At 40.4% G+C, this 20,865-nt stretch overlaps 1 protein-coding gene across 3 annotated transcripts in view; it reads left to right on the top strand.

The window, feature by feature from the left end:
• Positions 1–20,865, top strand: part of MATN2 (matrilin 2) — a 203,565-nt gene that overhangs the window by 142,863 nt on the left and 39,837 nt on the right. For all 3 annotated transcript variants that reach the window (XM_043975565.1, XM_043975564.1, XM_043975563.1), the window contains exons 8-10: positions 5,180–5,302; positions 13,394–13,516; positions 19,727–19,849. In XM_043975565.1, the coding sequence (XP_043831500.1) occupies positions 5,180–5,302; positions 13,394–13,516; positions 19,727–19,849 (369 nt within the window). The remainder of the gene's footprint in view (positions 1–5,179; positions 5,303–13,393; positions 13,517–19,726; positions 19,850–20,865) is intronic.

Below are 20,865 nucleotides of genomic sequence, written 5' to 3'. Positions count from 1 at the left end.
AATATTCATAAAGTACTTAGCACAGTATCTGGCATATAGTAGGAACTTAACAAATTCTTTTTTTCTTCCTCCAAATTCCAACTCTGCTGCTTTTTCCACGATACCACCTAACTGCCTCAAAATATTTCTATCACTGCACAGAAGAGTATTGGACCCCAGAGGCACCCATTGTCTCAGGGCTCCAAGCACCAGAAATATAATGTACACCATCTTCTACCAATCCCAGCAGTCCCTTCTTCTGTCCTTCCACAAATCCAAGCACATGATCCCAACTCAAGGGACTCCCAAAGCATGGATGGCTATACCAGCTGCCCTTCACTGTCCCTCTACACTCCCTCTCACTGACCTTAGGATACATTCTCCCCCTCCCTCTCCCACATCCCTCTTCTACTTCACTCAAAAAACACTTCATGCTCTCTCACAAACACACCCAAGCCTGGATCTCATTAACACTATGCCAAACATGCTTAGATCACCCAAGAAACATATTTTCACTCTTGAAATAGTCAAGGAATTTTCAGGCACCTGACAGCTGTGGGTGAAAGGCAGTTTGTCAGAGGGCACAGAGACAGCCTCAGAGAGCCAGAAAGACCTGGGTTCATGTCCTACCTCTGATACATACTGATTGGGTGACCCTGGGCCAGTCAAATAATCATACAGAGCCTCAGTCAGCTCTCAAAGAATATAATTTGCAGAACAAGTACTGATCTGTGTTGGTAAAATAAGTTCAAAATAAATAAATAAATAAACTCAGAGAAATAGCTGCTTCTCTCTGCCATTCCAGTGGCCTGGGAGTCTAACACAAGGTCACATAGGTCACAGTGAGGACAGTGCCCAGTTGACTATAGCATGCTGTTTACCTCTTGCCCATGCTTACTACATGTGTGTTGTTACTCTGACTGAAGCTAAAAGGGCATCATGAAAACCATTCTGTGATGCAGCCTGGGAAGACAAAGCCAGCCCCAAACCAGGAGTGGAGTGGGAAGAGAAACTCAGAGAATGGTAGAAAGAGATTCCCAGGGTTTTGCTGGAAGAATTCTCCATTTTGTGTGTGTCTGTAGTTAATGCTCCCAGAATACCATTGGGGAGATTATAAGGAAAACTTAACTATGACATTTGAACATAAAACCTTTAAAGTTTAAAGAACATAAACCTTTAAAGACCTGCCTTGTCCTGGGAGTAGAAATAACATCACCTCCATTGAAGTTGATCCCACTTTGGGCTACTCCAGAACTGAGTCAGTCCTGAAGGATTCTACATTTCACTGTTTTCAGAGCCCTAAAGTTAGTGACAGGAAATAAAATCAGTCCAGAGGAACATTCCTGCAAAGTATTATAGCCATCTTTTGAAATTTTTATGGCTATGTTTTGTTTTTATGTCACCTTTATTTCTGAATAGGCAGCTCAATGGAGCAGTGGATAGAGTCAGGCAAATCTGGCCTCAAACACTTACTGTGTAACCCAGGGCAACAATTAACCCTGTTTGCTTCAGTTCCTTATGTGTAAAATGAGCTGGAGAAAGCAATGGCAAACCACTCCAGTATCTTTGCCAAGAAAACCCCAGATAGGGTCACAAAGAGTCAGACATGACTATTGAACAACATTATTGTTATTATTTTTATTTATTATTATTATCAACCAAAGGAGAACTGCTTCATCTCTCAACACTGTAGGTGACTCTTCTAAAAGTATGTTAGTAGATGAGTTGCTGGTCTGCACTGGTGGAGGGAGTTTCCATGGTAGGAGTTCTCCCACAGTGATGAAATCACAGGTCTGGACCAAAAATTTAAAAATTTACAGATGAAAGAAACTGCAACTAAGAGAGATGAAATAATTTTGCCCAGGATCACTTAGCTAAGTGAGGCAGGACTTGAAGGCAAGTCTCCCAACTGCTAAGTCTAATGTGATTTCATTTACTCCTCCCTGTGTTTCTGCTCTCCTCTCCCTCCTGTTTTCTTCTTCCTCCCCATTCATTATCATGCACACACAAACATACTGCAGATCAGTTTGGGGTCACAATGACATATAAGTAAAAATAGACAGCTATAACACAGACAAAAATGGGATGAAAAGAGCTCTGAATGAGGAGTTAGGAGAGCTGGATTCTCATCCTAAATCCACTAACAGGCTGTGTGACGTTGGGCAAGTCACTTCATCTCTGAACTTGAGTTTCTTCATCTGTTATATAAGAAAGGAGGCAAGGTAGAGGAGATCTGGAGAGAGCCTTGGGTTTAAATACTAGATTTGATGCTTTCTATTAATGTGACCTTGAACAAGTCAGCTTCATCTCTCTTCAATTTTCTCATTGTAAAAATGAGGGTCCTGGATTAGAGGATCCCCAAAGTCTTTTCCATCTCTAAGTGTATGAATTAGACCATATCTCGGGTCTGCTCCCACCTCTGTGTTCCTCTGTTGCTATTCAAGTTCACTTCAGTGGATAAGAGCACAAGGCCTGGAGTCAGAAAGATCTGAGTTCAAATCCAGCCTCAGACACTGACTACCTGTGTGACCTTGGACAAGTTACTTAACTCTATTTGCTTCAGTTTCCTCATCTGTAAAATGGGGATAATATTAGCACCTACCTAGAAGGGTTGTTGTGAAATTCAAATGAGATAATAATTGTAAAGTATCTATCACAGTGTCCAGCATATAATAAGCACTAAGTAAATGTTAGCTATTATTCACTTCCCTCTCTGTAGTTCTCTACCTCCTCCAAAGACAGGTGGTGTGATAGATTTGGAGTCAGGAAGATCTGAATTCAAATGTGACTTTAGACATTTACTATCAGTGTAACTCTAGGAAGAGGTGATGGAGTAGATAAAGCACCAGGCCTGGGGTAAGGAAGACTCCACCCTGAGGTCAAATCTGGCTTCAGATACTTGCTAGCTGTATGACCCTGGGTAAGTCACTTACCCCTGTTTGCCTCAGTTTCCTCATCTTTAAAATAAGCTGGAGAAGGAAATGACAAACCACTCCAGTATCTCTGCCAAGAAAACACCAAATAGGGTCGACAAGAGTCAGACACAAATCAAAGTGATTGAATAACAACAAACAACCCTGGGCAAGTCACTTCACTTCTGTTGGTCTCAGTTTCCTCAACTGAAAAATAGATAAGCACAGCACCTACTCCTCCCTCCAGGATTGCTGTGAGGATCAAACAAAGTATTTATAAAGGGCTTAGCACAGTGCCAGTAGGTGTTTAATAAAACACCTTTTTCCTTTCTTCCCCACAGCTATCTTTGTGCATGGTCCAGTGTATGGATACACATGAGAAGTTCATATTATTTTAACATTTTTCAACCAGGGACACAAACCACTAATTGCCTAATGGCTAGTCTGGAGCTTTTCCTGGGTAACTAGAAGTGAATTTTGAACGAGCAGAGATGTAGAAGTGGTCTGTTACAGTAATGTAACCTTGGGCATCATTAGAGGCATTTCCAATGGAAATGCTGCCTGGAATTCATCTTGAGTTTCTTGAAATGGATGCTGTAGTTGTGGAGCAAGGTTAAGCATTTGGATTCTTGCTAAATGTAAATGTACTTCCCTCACTCTCATAAATGGCTCTTTCAGTGTTTGGCAAGATCAATCATTGTTGATCTTTCTTCCTACAACCCTATGGCACTTGAAAACATCAGTTTTCCCAGCCCCTCTAAAGGCTGGTTAATGTTCGTGTTATATAGCTGGCTAATATACACATGAGATAGCTAGTTAATAGTCACAATATACAGCTGTTGTTTTACGTTGGGGTGGGGCAGAGGCAGGGATTGGCGGGAAGGGATATCATCAAACAAGCAACAGACTACAAGAAGAGTCATCATAGAGGAGATAGACATGGACCAAGAGACAGTGCCTGGAATGTCAGTTTCATCTTATAATATAAGCCTCCTGAGGGCAAGAACTATATCTTCGGCATGTTCTGTATCATGCCCTGCTTATTTAAGATCCTCAGGAAATATTGATAATGGTGAAAATAAAAAATGACCCACTAACTCTTATTGTTCAATACCTCCAATGAATCTCGGGAGCCTGGAATTCTTTAGAACTGGGGAAAAAACACTTTAGAATCACTAAGCAGTGTGGTGTAATAGAAAGAATGCTGGATCTGAAGTCAGGAGATTGTTGTTCAGTCATGTCCAACCTTCATGACCTCATAGATCATAGCATGCCAATACTGTCCATGGGATTTTCTTGGTAAGGATACTGTAGTGGTTTGCCATCTCCTTCTCCAGTAGATTAAGACAAACAGAAGTTAAGTGACTTGCCTAGGGTCACACAGCTAGTAAGTGTCAGAAGCCAGATTTGAACTCGGGAATTCTTGCCTCCAGACCCAATGCTCTATCTATTGAGACACCTTAGCTGCCCCAGGAGTCAGGAGATACTTGAGTTTAAATCTATGGACCAACAATTACTAGCTGTGTGACCTCAGATAAGTCACTTAAACTTTCTGAGCCTCAGTTGCCTCATCTGTAAAATGGAAAATAAAAATCTTTAAAATGTTAAATAGTTCTTAGACTACCTGCCTGTCTGTATTGCTGTGAGGAAAGTGCTTCAGATTCCCAAAGTTGTATAAAGATGGGAATTATTCTTATTAAGTCCAACCCCTTCAATTTACAGATGAGGAAACAAAAATCTGGGGAAGTTAAGTGAGTTGCCCAAGGTCACACAGGTCGTAATAATAACCATGATAATAACTAATACTTTTCTAGTACTTTAATATTTATTATAACACACATATTATTTTCACTTGGTCCTCACAATAATCCTGGGATGTTGGAGATATTATTATTTCCATTTTACACAGATGAAGAAACTGAGGCTTTGAACAATTAAGAAACTTGCCCTGGTTTCCATAGGAGCCTGAGACCAGATTAAAAAAACTAGGGTCATCCTGCACTCCATCCACTCTTCTACCTTGCTTCCTAATTAAGGTCAATGGAGGAGATTTGAACCTAGGTCTTTTACCTTGAGTGTTAACCACTGTATTGCTTGCCACTCACTGATGAGCTAAGATTAGAACTCAAGTCATCTGACCCCACCCCCCAACCAAGACCAGTGGTCTCATCTACTCCATCCAGCCCACTATAGCCAATGTTTGAGGAGCTACTTCAGGGCCCCCGGTTACTATTCTTTGGGAACCAGGTAATCCATCTCTACTTTTTTTTTTATCTTGGACCCTTCAGGAATCAACTACTGTGCTCTGGGAAAACATGGCTGTGAGCATGAATGTGCAAATGCAGAAGAAGGCTACTATTGCCGGTGTCGTCCTGGGTATATGCTGAACCCCAATGGGAAGACTTGCAGAAGTGAGTATTTGGCCCAGACTGCCAGGCATTATCCTACACAGCTGTGACTGGGGCATGTGAGGACCAAAGGGGAGTTCTCTCCCAGAAGCCTCAGAATATATGGCCTTGTTTTTGTGAAGGGCAGCACAGATGCCATCCTCAGCAGCAGGCAGATCAGAAGATTGGCAGGCATTTCTGAAGTGCCTTCTGTGATCCATGTTCTAAGGATAAAAGACAAAAACGAAAGAATTCCAGTGAAGGGGAAACTCACTGCCTCCCAAAGCTATCCATTTTCCTTTTAGATAGTCCAATAGTCATTAAACATTTAACAGTCAATAAACATCTATTAAGCTCTGTCAGGCAGTGTGCTAAGTTTGGGGTTCCAAATACAAAAAAAAGGGCCATCTCTGCACACAAGGAGTCAATGATCTAACATGAGTAGACAATTCACAAAAAGAAGCTGAAAGGCTGAAGGAGCAGAGAGGAGGGCAAACTATCATCATCAGGGTCATGGTAGAGGAGGGCAGTGGAACCACTTGAGAAATGAGATTTCTAATCTGAGCTCCTTCCTTAAATGGAGGTTTTAGAGTTCCTGGCCCCACCTTCTAAACAGTTAGGGGATATTGGTGTCTAAAGCACATGGGATCTGCCTCTGCAGGAGGATGAGGCTTTTCCAAAAAATGAGCTTCTTGAGCCATGGTAGAGACTCTCAGAGAAGTGCAGCCAAGTGAGAAATGAGTAGTTCTCATTCTGTTTTTTGAGATTTCTTCCCTCAATTAAATGGAGCCTCTCTGTGACTTCTTTCCATCTGCTGCTCCTAGTTCTGCCCCCTTAGGCCAAGCAGAAATCCACTCCCCTTTCTTCTCCCCTTCAAACATTTGAAGATAGCACTCAGATTCAAGTTTACTGGCCCCTCCAGATACACAGTTACCTTGTTATTAAACATGGAGGAAAGGAAGGAAAATGTAGTCTAAGAGAGGCAAATCTGAAGGAATAAGCATCCCAATTACCAGAAAACTGAGCTGAGTGCAGTGGGGCATTTTCTTTTTAAGTATTTTCTTAATTCCCTCATATAAGAGCCCACAACAAAGCTCTATTTAATGATGTAAGCTCATGGAAAAATGCAGACTTTGCCAACTGGAAATTTCTGTAGCTTTTTACAAGTCATAGTCTCCACTTTGCTTACTCCAGCCAACAGGGCTGAGAACAACATATGTTAAATCAGAATGTATTCCTGTAAATCTGCCATTTTGGGGGGCAGGGGTGTGGAGGAGAAGGAGAATGGTAACTTGTTCTGGGGAAAAGTGGGGTTCTTTGTCATTGCTGGTAGCCACAGACCTCAGACTGTTCACCCAGCTAGCTGCACATCTGTAAAAGCTTTAGGGACAGAGATACATTGTGAATGAGAACTGAGCAGCTGTTTAATATTTGAACCATAAATTGTTAAGAGAGAAAGTTTCAAAGACAAAGCATTAGGTACAGACTCGTCCTCGTTAAAAATTGTTTCCTTTTGAATCCCTAAGGGAAACAATCACCCAGTATAAACCTACTAAGGACTGACTTTTAGAATTTCCCCTAGATACAAATTATCCAGTAAATTGGTATAGAAGTGGAGCTAATCCAAACACTTTCCCAAACTCCATCTTCACAATATTCACAAAGACCCTGGTCTTATCTGGCATTGTGCCTCTGAAAGTGTAAGTTCTAAGAAAAGAAGAAAACAAAGTGAAAGTCTGGACTAATTAATTCCATTTGGCAGATAAGTATTCAATGTCTATTATGTTCAAGGCACTGTGCTAGGCAGTAAAGGACAAAAATATGGGGGGGAAAGTCCCTGCCCTCAAGAATCTTATAGTCTCCTGAGAGGCAGGGTGAAGGATATGTCATGGACACAAAAGTTATGATAGATAGATGGATAAATAGATAGATAGACAAAGTGAGCATTTAGTAAATGTTTATAATGTGCCAGACACTGTGCTTAGTGCCAAACATATTAATAAATACACACAAGACAGTACTTGCCCTTAAGGAGCTTACATTTCTGATAATACAAAGGCACAAAGTGATAGGTACAAAGGAAAATCCAAAGAAAGTGCTCTAGGAAAATTTAAAGAGGGAAGGAAAACTTTGATCTGGGGAGATAAGGGAAGAATTCATGGAAGTGTGAAACCTAAGTTGAGCCTTGAAGGAAGAGAAGAATTTTCAGTAGGTTGAGCTGAAAAAAGGAACAGAACTATAACTAACTAAGCATATTTTCACCTGGGGAAAAAACCAGGTGGAAGGGAGCATCGGGTAGCACTGAGGAGAGCCCAACCACAGGTATGTTAGCATAAGGAGAAGGGATGGTCTAACATTGACATTATGAGAGATCAGAGGTAAGGTCAGCCCTATTATGGACTGTGGTTCCATGGCAGTGGGTCTCTAGGACAGGATAAAGTGGTAGTTGTGCCACATAGGTTGGGTCAGCTTCCCTCAGGAAGGAAGTACTCACCCTGGGACAAAGCCCCATTTCCCCATGAAAGTTTCAGTTCTGGAAAAGAGTACTTTTCAGACATGGGGGAATAGCCTGCACAAATGCACAGATGAAGGAGATCATGGCATTGATAAGTATTTATTAAATACCTACTATATGTCACGCACATTTCTTGCCCAAGGACATAGCAAGACAATGTCAGAAAATGGCTAATTTTGCAAGAATGTAGATTGTCTGAAGGGGAGTAATAGGAAATAAGGTTGCAAGAGTAGGTTGGAACCAGACTGTCAAGGACTTCAGATGCCCAGTTAAGGAAAAAATATATTGTCTGAAGGTATGCAATAGGGAGCCACTGAAGTTTTATGAGCAAGGAGGTAATAGGGTCAGATCTGTACTTTGGGAAAATTATCATGGCAGCTGTGTGAAGAATGGATTAGAAAGGAAAGAGACTGGAGACAGAGAGAAGTCTATTTAGGAAACCATTATAATAATAGAGGTGAGAGGTGATGAGGGTCTGTATTAGAGTGGTGGCATGCTTGAGAAAAGCAATGAAGGGCTAAAAGAGATGTTGTGGAGGCAGAATAGACAGTACTTATGAACTAATTGGCTATGGAAAGGTATGGAGTGAGGAAGAAGGAAGGACGACTCAAAGATGGTCCCATAGTTACAAACATAGGTGACTGGGAAGATGAAGATACCATCACTGGAAACAGCAGTTGAGATGATAGGTATATTTGCGGGGGGAGGGGGGGCGGAATAATTGACTTGGTTTTAGACAGACTAAGTTTGAAGTGCTCTCAGAATATGCACAAATCAGGCAGTTGGAAATAGAGGGCAGGAGCTCAGGGAAGTACTAGGGATTCACCAAAATAGGAGAGCTAACTGAATCCACAGAAATAAAAGAGCTTACCAAGAGAAAACCTGTCAAATGAAAAGAGAAGAGGGCCAAAGACACCCACAGCTAGGAGGTGGGAGGGTGATAATGAAGGAAGCCAAGAAGTGATCCAAAAGATAGGACAAGTTGAAAGAGGAGAGATTATCTAAGAGGAGAGAGTGATCAAGTGTCATATACTGCAAAAAAAAAATCATGATGAATAATAACTAACATTCTTATAGTAGCTTAAGGTTTACAACATGGTTTACATATATTATCCCGTTTGATATTCACAATATCCCTGGGAGGGAAGGTGTTATTATTATGCCCCATTTTTTGTTGTTCAGTTGTTTTTCAGTTGTGTCTGTCTCTTCATGACCCCATTTGGGGTTATCTTGCCAAAGATACTGGAGTGCTTTGCCATTTCCTTCTCCAGACCATTTTACAGATGAGGAAACTGAGGCAAATAGGGTTAAGTGGCTTGCCCAGGGTCACACAATTAGTGAGTGCCTGAGGCCAAATTTTAAATTCAGGAAGATGAATCTTCCTGACTCTAGGCCTAGCATTCTGTCCAATGGACTACCTAAATGCCCCCATGCCACATTTTACAGATAAGGAAACTGAAGTAAACAGAATTCAAGTGATTTATACAGGGTCACATAGCCAATAACTGTCTGAGACAGAATTTGAATTTCTGAATCCAACTCCAGCATTCTATAAACTGTGATACATATTTGCCTCTAGGTGATTTCGTGGCTATATTGTATTTAGTGGAAGTAGAGTCAGGAAGATCTGAGTTTGAATCCTACTTCAGACATTTACTAGCTGGGTGACCCTGGGCAAATCACTTAGCCTCTCTGCCTCAGTTTTCTTATCTTTCAAATGGGAATAATAGCACCTACCTCAGGCTTATTGTGAGAATAAAATAAGAAATAAAATTATTTGTAAACTTTAAGCACTACATATATGCTAGCTATTATTATGAGCATTGCTCTTATCTGAGGAAGGAATATGCAGCAGAGAGTGAACTATATATTTTTTTAAATAAGAAAGTTTAGTATCTACTCCCAGGTAGATCATCATCATTCTTCATGATGTGCAAACCAGAATTAATGATTTTTGAGGTTGGTACAGAGATGGGATCAGAGACCAGATTTCAAGGTAATGAGAAGGGAAAGGATAGTTAGGGAAGTTTTTATAGTTTTATGGGAGGAGAGATATGAAGACCTGGGAAAGTCAAGAAAGACTTAAAAAAAAAAAACACGGGAAAGAACCAGACATGTTTGTAACCAGTGGGGAAGAAGCATACTACATAAGGATAGACAGAAGATAAGAGAAGTTTCCATAGTGGTTTTTAAAGGGGAAGGGGTGGGTAGGTGAAGAGGAGAATATAACCCCTGGAGCCAAGAGGATCAAATATGAAGTATGACCAAGGATGATAGATCTTCAATTGGAGAGTAGGATTCCTAAGTATGGGGTTGAATTCTCCGTGTCTAAAAATGTCTATTAAGAAACAAGTGAGGTGGCACAGTGGATAAAGCACCAGCCCTGGATTCAGGAGGATCTGAGTTCAAATTTGGTCTCAGACACTTGACACTTACTATCTGTGTGACCCTAGGCAAGTCACTTAATCCTCATTGCCCTGACCAAAAAAAAAAAAAAGAAGAAGAAGAAGAAGAAGAAAGAAACAAGTGAGGGAGTAATACTTGGCCAACAAGAATGCTATCTCAGGCTCTATCTGTTATTATTCAGTCATTTTTTCAGTCGCATCTGACTGTTTTTTTGGCAAAGATACTGGAGTGGTTTGCCATTTCCTTCTCCAGCTCATTTTACAGATGAAGAAACTGAAGCAAACAGGGTTAAGTGACTTGCCCAGGGTCACATAATTAGTGTCTGAGGCTGGATTTGAACCCAGGAAGATGAGTCTTCTTTTTTTGTTTGTTTTTGTTTTGTGGGGCAGTGGGGGTTAAGAGACTTGCCCAAGGTCACATAGCTAGTAATTGTCAAGTGTTTGAGGCCGGATGTGAACTCAGGTTCTCCTGAATCCAGGGCAGGCGCTTTATCCACTGTGCCACCTAGCTGCCCCCAGATGAGTCTTCTTGACTCTAGGCCTGGCACTCTATCTACTGCACCAACTAGCTGCCCTGTAAAGGAGGAGAAAAGATAGATGAACACATAAAGAAATTGTGAGATGAGGAAGATGGGATATGAAGAAGCTCAGGATGAGTGACTTCATTCAGGACTGAGATCTGTGTCAATCCAGCCTTCTACAGATGCAAGTTAAATCCAACTTTATGGGCAGTCAATGCTCCCAAAGTGTCTAGGGATCAAATGAATAGCTGACCTAGTCATATACAAACCATCAAGATCCCATGTTCTATATACATAGAATAATGAAATCTGAGAATTAGGGGCTAACTTAGAGGTTGTCTCTTCTAGCCTCCCACCCTTTGTATGAATCTCCTTTAAAAATTCCCTGGCAGAGGGGGCAACTAGGTGGCACAGTGGATAAAGCACTGGCCCTGGATTCAGGAGGACCTGAGTTCAAATCCAGCCTCAGACACTTGACACTTATTAGCTGTGTGACCCTGAGCAAGTCACTTAACCCTCATTGTCCCACAAAAAATAAAAATTAAAAAAAATTTTTAAATCAAAAATAAAATTCCCTGGGAGGGTTGAACACATCCAGTGACAGGGGCAGCTAGGTGGAACAGTAGATAAATCACTTAACCTGGAGTCAGGAAGACATAAATTAAAATCCAACCTCAAATATTTAATAACTGTGCGACCTTAGGCAAGTCACTTACCCTCTGTTTGCCTCTGTTTCCTCCACTGTAAAATAGGAATAATAATAATAGCACCTACCCTCTCAGGGTTATTGTAAGGATTAAATGAGATGTTTGTAAAATGCTTAGGACAGGGGAGCAGCTAGATGACGCAGTGGATAGAGTACTGGCCCTGGATTCCGGAGGACCTGAGTACAAATCTGGCTTCAGACACTTGACACTGACTAGCTGTGTGACCCTGGGCAAGTCACTTAACCCTCATTGCCCTGCAAAAAAAAAATGCTTAGGACAGTAGCTTGGACATTACTATGCACTATGTAAATGCTATGTCTTCTTCCATAGTATATATAATCACATTATTCTATATTATATATATTATATATAATTGTAACATGTAAACATATATACTTACACTATAATTATTATTACAAGGAACTTACAAACTAGTCTATTTCATTTTTTGATGGCTAAAATTGTTAGAAAGTTTTCCCTAACACTATGCAAGAATCTCCCTCCTTTTAGAACTTCTGCTCTCCATTGATTCTCTTTATTGGATTTTGCAGTTATTGATAGTAAATACTTCTACTTTGCAATGTTTGCCAATATGCATCAGAGAGTTAGGTGACCTTTTTTGGAATCCAGCTCCATTCCCAAGCCTTCTACCCCTATACTTGGTTGCCTTCCAAGTATACTACCCCTAGCTCCAGAAGTTACTTTTTTTTCTCCTGAAAACAAGCATTGGAAAGTTTTTGCTTAAGCAGAGAGTAACAAAGCCTTTTAAAAAACAAAAACAGGGGCAGCTAGGTGGCGCAGTGGATAGAGCACCGGCCCTGGAGTCAGGAGTACCTGGGTTCAAATCTGGCCTCAGACACTTAACACTTACTAGCTGTGTGACCCTGGGCAAGTCACTTAACCCCAATTGCCTCACTAAAAAACAAAAAACAAAAACAAAAACAAACAGGGGCAACTAGGTGGTATAGTGGATAGAGCACCCTGAAGTCAGGAGGACCTGAGTATAAATCTGGCCTCAGACACTTGACACTTACTAGCTGAATGTGAAATTTGTCTCAGTTGAATCCTGAGCCCACAGTGCCTGCCACATAGTAGGCTCTTAATAAATGTTAATTGATTGGCTGACCATGAGCAAATCACTTAACCTCACTGTGCCTCAGTTTCTTCATCCATAAAATGGGAACACCTACCTCCCAAGGTTGTTGCAAGGATAAGATGAGATTCATAATAAACACAGAATGCTTTGCAATCTTGTAAGCATTATATAAAAGGAGGGGCAGCTAGGTGGTGCAGTGGATAGAGCATGGGGCTCATCTTGAGTTCAAATCCAGTCTTAGACACTAGCTATGTGACTCTGGGCAAGTCACTTAACCCTATTTGCCTCAGTTTCTTCATCTGTAAAATGAACTAGAGAAGGAAATGGCAAACCACTCCAGTATCTTTACCAAGAAAACCCCAAATGGGGTCATGAAGAGTCAGGCACAACTGAAACAACCAAACAACAAGGGCTATATAAACATTAACTATCTTCTCACTCTCCCCAAACCAACTATACTTTTTTGTTTTTATCACCAAACAAATGTTCTTTGTGGTTGGGGTTTTTAGGGATGTTGGAGGAAGATTAGCCAAATGTTACTACAAACCAAGCAAAAATCTTTCAGGTTCAAAGACAGTAAAGAAAAAAAAGTATATTTTAAAACTGACTTCTACTCAGTACCAAATGCTTTCATAATTATTTCTTGGTTGTTGAAATTGTATACACGTTCCCCTTGAGAAAAGAATGAAAGGGACAGGGGATAGTTTTCCTAAGAGGAAACAGACTATGGGATGGAATGACATGTGTGCACCTCCTTGTTCTCATTGCTGATGAATTGAAACAATACAAAATCCCCCAAGCAGGATTTGTTTTTAAATCCCCATTTCTGTTGACTTTTTTTTCCTTTGTTCACTCACTTAAATGAGTTTAGGGGTGGATCACTGTGCAGAGAACAACCACGGCTGTGAGCAGCTGTGCCTAAACACAGATGACTCATATGTGTGTCAGTGTTCAGAAGGCTTCGTCATTAATGAGGATCTCAAAACCTGTACAAGTGAGTCTCTTTCCTTAACTCCTTCGAAGAAAGTCTTTTCTACATCAATTCAACTCAACCAGCGTGGTCCTACCTGAGCCACAGTTGTCATTACACTAAATTAAGTGGAAGGCTAGGATGGAGGCAAGGAAGGGAGAAGGGTTGACATTTCTTTCACTACAACTCTGTCTATTTCCCATGTTTCTTCAAGCAGCTTTTAGAGAGAAACAGGGATTTGAACTTCCTTTACAGTACTTTTTATCATAAAAGTATTTTATTATTTTCCAGTTACATGTATAGGTAGTTTTTAACATGTGTTTTCATAAGATTTTTAGTTCCAAATTTATTCTCCCTCCCTCCCTTCCCTTCCCCCTCCCCAAGACAGGAAGCAATCTGATATAGGTTATATATGTACAATCACATTAAACATATTTCTGCATTAGTCATGTTATGAAAGAAGAATCAAAACAAAAGGGGAAAACCTCAAAAGAGAAAAGAAAAACAACCAAAAAGTAGAAATGGTATGGTTCAATCTATATTCAGAATCCACAGGTTGGTTGTTGTTTTTTTTTCTGGATGTGGAGAACATTTTCTATCATGAGTTTTTTGGAATTGTCTTGGATCATTGCACTGCTGAGAAGAGCTAAGTCTATCACAGTTGATCATCATACAATGTTGCTGTTACTGTGTATACTGTTCTCCTGGTTCTGCTCACTTCAATCAGCATCAGTCCATTTAAGTCTTTCCAGGTTTTTCTGAAATCTGCCTTCTCATTATTCCTTTCCTTTTTTTTTTGGTGGGGCAATGGAGGTTAAGTGACTTGCCCAGGGTCACACAGCTAGTAAGTGTCAAGCATCTGAGGCTGAATTTGAACTCAGGTACTCCTGAATCCAGGGCCAGTGCTTTATCCCCTGCGCCACCTAGCTGCCCCCTGTGCTCATTATTTCTTACAGCACAATAGTATTCCATTACATTCATATAGCACAACTTGTTCAGCCATTCCCCAATTGATGGGCATTCCCTCGATTTCCAATTCTTTGCCACCATAAAAAGCTGCTATAAATATTTTTGTACATGTGGTTCCTTTTCCCTTTTCTATTATCTCTTTGGGATACAGACCCAGTAGTGGTACCACTGGGTCAAAGGGTTTGTACAGTCTATGTAAAGATATACAGTATGTATAGCTTTTTAACTGTAACAGGGAGACTGTGATGGGATTTTATGTTGAATTACTTAACTGTTTAAAAATTGCTTTTATTGATATCTTTTGTCATTCCATCACACTCATTTCTAAATATGTCATTTTCCCTTTCTTTAATAATTAAGCCATCCCTTAAAACAACAAAGACTGAAAAAGAAAGGGGCTGGGGAATCAGCAAAACCAGCCAACATGTCAGCAATGTCTAAAAGTAAATGCTTTACTCTCCCACTTTTGCAACGAAGGAAGGGGGATGTAGTTTTTCAACTTTTCTCGAAGCATGAGGAAGCTTGGTCATTCTAATTTCAGTCTTCCACTCCTTTTTATTGTTCTTTCTGGTCGTGTTTTCTGTAGTCATTCTGTATTTGTTTTCTTCTGGTTCCATTTGTTTCATTTTGTATCAGGATTCTTGTATGTATCACATCTATCATTTCTCATGGCACAATGCCATTCCATTCCATATGTGTACCACTGCTTCACTTTTCTCCAATAATGGCCACCTAGTTTGCTTCTAATTTTTCACTACCAGAAAAAGGACTACTATGAATATTTTAATATATATAGGTAACTGTTTTTCTGCCTTTTCTTCCCTGGGATACATGCCTAGCAGTGATTTGGATGTCTAGTTGAAGGGTATGGATGTGTTAGTCACGCCTTTTTTTTTTTTTTAGCAAAATTCCAGAATTATTAGACCAATCATAGTTCCATCAAGACTGAATTGGTGAGCCTAGTTTCCTGCAGTCCCTCCAGCATTGACCAGCATTTTCATTTTCATCTTTTATTGCCTTTGCCAATTGTCTGATTGTGCAATGAAATCTCAGAGCTGTTCTGATATGACTTCCACTGGGCGGGGGGGGGGGGAAGTATTGCTTTATTGTCATTGCTTCATTTTTTACTTTAGAATCATAGAAGCTCAGAATGGAAAGGAACCCTAGAGATCAACCCATCCATCCTCATACACCATGCAGGGAACTCCCTCCAGAATATCCTCAAAGCCACCATCCCCTTCTGTTTGAATACAGTGATAAAGTCACCACCTCACAAGCTTTAATCATTAGGAAGTTCTTTCTCATGTTGGACTAAAGTCTTCCTCCCCATAATATCTAACTATTGTTCCTAGTTTTTCTCTTTAGAGCCAAGAAGAAGAATAAATCTAATCACTGTTCCACATGACAGGCCTTCAGATATTTGGAGCCAGTTATCATGGATCTTCCAAGTCTTCTTTTCCCCAGGCTTTATGACACTACTTCCTTCAATCATTCCTCATTATATGGTTCCAAATTCCATCAACCATCCCTGTTACCCTCCTCTCTTCTTGTTGTTCAGTCATGTCTGACTCTCCATGACCCCATTTGGGGTTTTCTTGGCAAAAATACTGGAGTGGTTTGCTATTCCTTCTCCAGCTCATATTTTTTTTTTGGTGAGGCAATTGGGGTTAAGTGACTTGCCCAGGGTCACACAGCTAGTAAGTGTCAAGTGTCTGAGGCTGGATTTGAACTCAGGTCCTCCTGAATCCAGGGCTGGTGCTCTATCCACTGCACCACCTAGCTGCCCCCTCCAGCTCATTTTTTATAGATAAGGAAACTGAGGCAAAGAGGATCAAGTGACTTGCCCAGGGTCATACAGCTAGTAAGTGTCTGAGGCCACATTTGAACTCAGAAAGATGAGTCTTCCTGACTCCAGGCCTGGCACACTATCCACCATGGCTCCACCTAGCTGCCTCTACCATCCTCTGGATAAGCTCAAGTCTATCAGTGCCCCTCAAAAGGTGGTGCTCAGATCTGAAGACAGCATTCTAGATGTGGTCTGACTGTATATAGCCTGAGTATTACCTCTTTGGTTCAAGACAGGGACAGCAAGGATAGAAGATTGGTCTTAGAGTCTGGAAGGCATGGGTTCAAGTCCCACTTGTGTCACATATTGCCTGTGACTGGATAAAGGTACCTAATTTTGTCCCCACCAACTCTCTATGACTCTGCATTGTAAATCATCAATGATAGAGGGGGTTTCCTCACCTGAAGCTCCCTACTTTGATAAAATCACAGGACCATATCCCTCCCCTTCCCCCTCCCCCAAAAGGATGGTATCAGCCTTTTTCTCAGCCACTTCATGCTTTGACTCATATTGGATTTTCGGTAAGCTGAAACCTCTAAGTCTTTTTAATGAACTGCTTTTAAACCACATTGCCCTCATCCTGTTCGTGGCTAGTTGACTTTTAACTAGAATATAATCCTTATCCTTATAATTTATCCTGTTGGATTTGGCACATCTTTCCATCCTGTCAAAAGCTTAGAATCACGATTCTGGAATCTAACATATGATCTGTACCTCCCATATTTGTGTCACCTATAAATTTGAAAAGTATGCCTTTTATGTCTTTCTTCAGGTCATTAATTAAGATGATGAACAGGACAGGGCCTCAGATAGAGGCATGAGGCATGTCATTAGAGACCTTCTTCCACTATGCCATCAGTTCATTAATCATTGCCTGAAGCTCTAGGCCTAGAGTCAGGAAGACTTGAGTTCAAATCCAGACTCAGACATTTACTGTTTACTAGCTGTGTGACCCTGGCCAAGTCACTTAACCTCTACCTGCCTTAATTTCCTCAACTGTAAATTGGGGATAACAATAGCGCCTACATCCCAGAGTTGTTGTAAGGATCAAATGAGATGATATTTCTAAAGTGCTTAGCACAGTGCCTTGCACATAGTAGTAATAAAAATGATTGCTTCCTCATTTTTTTTTTGCCTAACTGTCCAGTCTATGTTTCTTCCCCTTTCCATAAAGCTACCACAGGGTTTGTTTACAGCAGACTAGGGGAGAAAGAGCCCTGGATTTGGAGACAAAAACCCTGGACTCAAGTTCCCAGCTCTGCCTTGTAATAGCTATGTTACTAGGGGCAAACTCCTTAACTACTCTATACCTTAGTCTGTTTAACTGCAAAATAAGACTAATAAAATAATATACTTAAACTAACAATGTTGTAGGATTGTAAAGTACTTTGTCATTTATAAAAAAAATTATTAAAATGTGAGCTAATATCATTATTACATCATGATGAAATTGAGATATACTTTGATCATTCCTCTGATCTACCTAATAACCCTTCAGAAAAGGAAATGAGATTCGTTTGGCATGGCTTATATTTGGTTATTCCCTGATGACCCCCTAATTATCACCACTCCCCTTTATAAATGCCCCCCAAAATGAGTCATTTATAATTTATTCTAGAATTCTATTGGATATCAATATCGACTTCACCAGGCCATAGCTAGGGAAGTCTACTTTTTTCCTTTTTGAAAATGAGTACATCTGTCCAAAGCAAGGCTTCTGGCACTTCTCTTGTTCTCCATAATTACTAAAAGATTATAAAGAATGATTCTGTGATCTCATCTACAAGTTGTTGGTTTTCCCCCCTATACCTTGGGGTATAACACTTTTTGACTAGATATATTCATTCTCTCTCTCTCCCCCCCCCCCCCCGCCTCATTGGTCTTGAACTTCAAATCCCTCTTAACCATATTTATTCTACCCTTCTAGTCTGAATATTTTCACCTTGAGAGAAAAATGGAAACAACATAAGAATAGAGTAGTTCTACTTTCTCTTTATTATTACTAAATACTATAGTAGACACCCCAAGCTATAGGTCTGGCCTTTCCACATTCTTCTTGTTCTGAATATCTTTTAAATCCCTATTTATGGTCTTCAATATTTTTGCCAGCCACAACTCATTTTATGCTTTAGCCTCCCTGAATTCTGTTGACCTGTGCCATGAATACCTTTGTATTCATCTTTGGTTAGGTGTCCTTTCTTCGATCTTTTGTCCATGTCCTTTTCATCCATGCCCCTTGTGTCCATGTCTCTTTCTATGACTGTGCATTGCACATCAGCAATGGGAGAGGGAATTTCCTCACCTGAAGCTCCCTACAGTGACGAAATCACATCTGAGGGGCAGCTAGGTGGTGCAGTGAATAAAGCACCAGCCCTGGATTCAGGAGGACCTGAGTTCAAATTTGACCTCAGACACTTGACACTGACTAGCTGTATGACCCTGGGCAAGTCACTTAACCCTCATTGCCCTTGGAAGAAAGAAAGAAAGAAAGAAAGAAAGAAAGAAAGAAAGAAAGAAAGAAAGAAAGAAAGAAAGAAAGAAAGAAAGAAAGGAAGGAAGGAAGGAAGGAAGGAAGGAAGGAAGGAAGGAAGGAAGGAAGGAAGGAAGGAAGGAAGGAAGGAAGGAAGGAAGGAAGGAAGGAAGGAAGAGAAATCGCATCTGAATTCATCAAAGAGCTCCGGGGTCTGATCAAATACATCTCTTTAGTTGCTCCCTCCCTTAGGTATTGTGATCCTTTGCAATTAAATTATTTAATTTGTAATTAAATTAAATCAGAATTTCTTTTTTGAGAGCTTCCTATCTCTCCTAAGCCATCTCTTCTTTAGAGCTCCTGGCCATGAGAACATGTCTATCATCTCTTTGAACGTTTTGTGACCTGTTTTCCCAAAGTCCAGCCTTCATATATGATTGAGCTCAGCATCCTCCTCCCAACTACATGCTCCTTTTGGGGGCAGAATTATAGTAGGTCCTTTCATAGCTTTCTGATAAATGAAATTATTAGTAAATAAAGTCAAGAATTCATTAGAGAAAAATCTTTTCAATAAGATAAAGATCTGCTTTCCCACATATATAGGAAATCAATACCAGGGGCATTACTCAATAGATAAATGATCAAAGGATATAAACAGGCAGTTTGCAAAAGAAGAAATGCAAGGTATCACCCACTATATGATAAAGTGCTCCAAATGACTAATAATAAGAAAAATGCAAATTTTAAAATTTCAAGATTGTACCTCATGCCCACCAGATTGGCCAAGAATTTGAACTTGAACTTTATTCCCTATCACAGTGTTTTTCACCTTGTAGGTACTTAGTAAGTGTTTGTTGAATTATATTGAGTTGAGTTGAACAAGACATATCCTTCCATCACTGTTTTGCTCAATTTTCATGCAATTCTCACTTGACTCTTTGCTTTGTAGGGGTGGATTATTGCTTGTTGAGCGATCATGGTTGTGAACATTCCTGCATAAATGCTGACAAATCCTTTGCTTGTCAGTGCTCCGAGGGGTATGTACTCAGGAGTGATGGAAGAACCTGCAAAAGTAAGTTTTCAGTATTTCCTACTGTGGCTAGTAAAAGAGGTGAAAAAAATACTACTCCTTGGATTTCTTCTATTAAAGAATTAAAACTCACACATGTCCTGATGAAAGATAAAAGCAAGGTTTTTATTCAGCACAAGGGGATGTGGCCAGGAGGAAAGTCTAGAACTTTAACTTCCCTGAACCAGAAGGACAACACTTTTATAGAAGATAGATGGGGTGACCACCTGAAAATGGAAAGTTTCTTTTTGGGGTGCAGTGGGGTGGGGTGGGGTGTGGAAAATCTGGATGCTTGTCATATTCCTGAGAGTTGAGGAGCATTCTTTTTTAAATGATGGTCCTTACCTCTGGGGTTATCTCTGTTTCCTGGATCCAGCCAGGTTTACAGACATACAAAGCCAATATTCCTATTATAAACCTTTACAGAATGTCTGTCCTGCTATCTGGTCATCTTTGAGTATACTTCACACAGGAGAAAGCCCTTCTAATTGGTTTCAAGCCCTATGTCACCACTTAAAAACTTTTTTTTTGTTTTCTGTGCACATACCACATGCATGTATATTTTGACATATATGTAGTAAGACTCTGGACACAACACTCCCAACTTATATGTGCACTAACAGATCAGTTTCCCAGAGCCCACTGTTCCCCCTCAGAATCCTAAAAGTAATAGGGGTGGGGTTGGGGCAGTGGCCCTGGGAATCTATGCATTGGCAAGTTGGGTCCTCAGGAAGTGGTTACATCTACCCTTCAAGGTTCATGGAGTAATTCTGAGGGCTGTTGGCTTAAACTCCTATTCCAATATTTTTCCTAATATAAGTTGACAGTTACAATTAGTTTCTCCCCTATATCATCGATTAAACCAGTGATTAGTGTTCCCATTAATAATTTAACCAGTTAACATGAATTAGCTGTTACCAAGGGATATTTCCTGAGAAGATATCAAAAATAAAAATGCAAAAACATTTTCCCCCAACGTCATATTCTCTCCTCCTCCACCTTTGTCCCTTGAGAAAGTG

This window comes from Dromiciops gliroides, chromosome 1 (assembly GCF_019393635.1).
Source record: "Dromiciops gliroides isolate mDroGli1 chromosome 1, mDroGli1.pri, whole genome shotgun sequence".
Lineage (NCBI taxonomy): Eukaryota > Metazoa > Chordata > Mammalia > Microbiotheria > Microbiotheriidae > Dromiciops > Dromiciops gliroides.
Note: the sequence above shows the minus strand (reverse complement) of the source record. Positions and strands in the feature narration are given on the sequence as shown.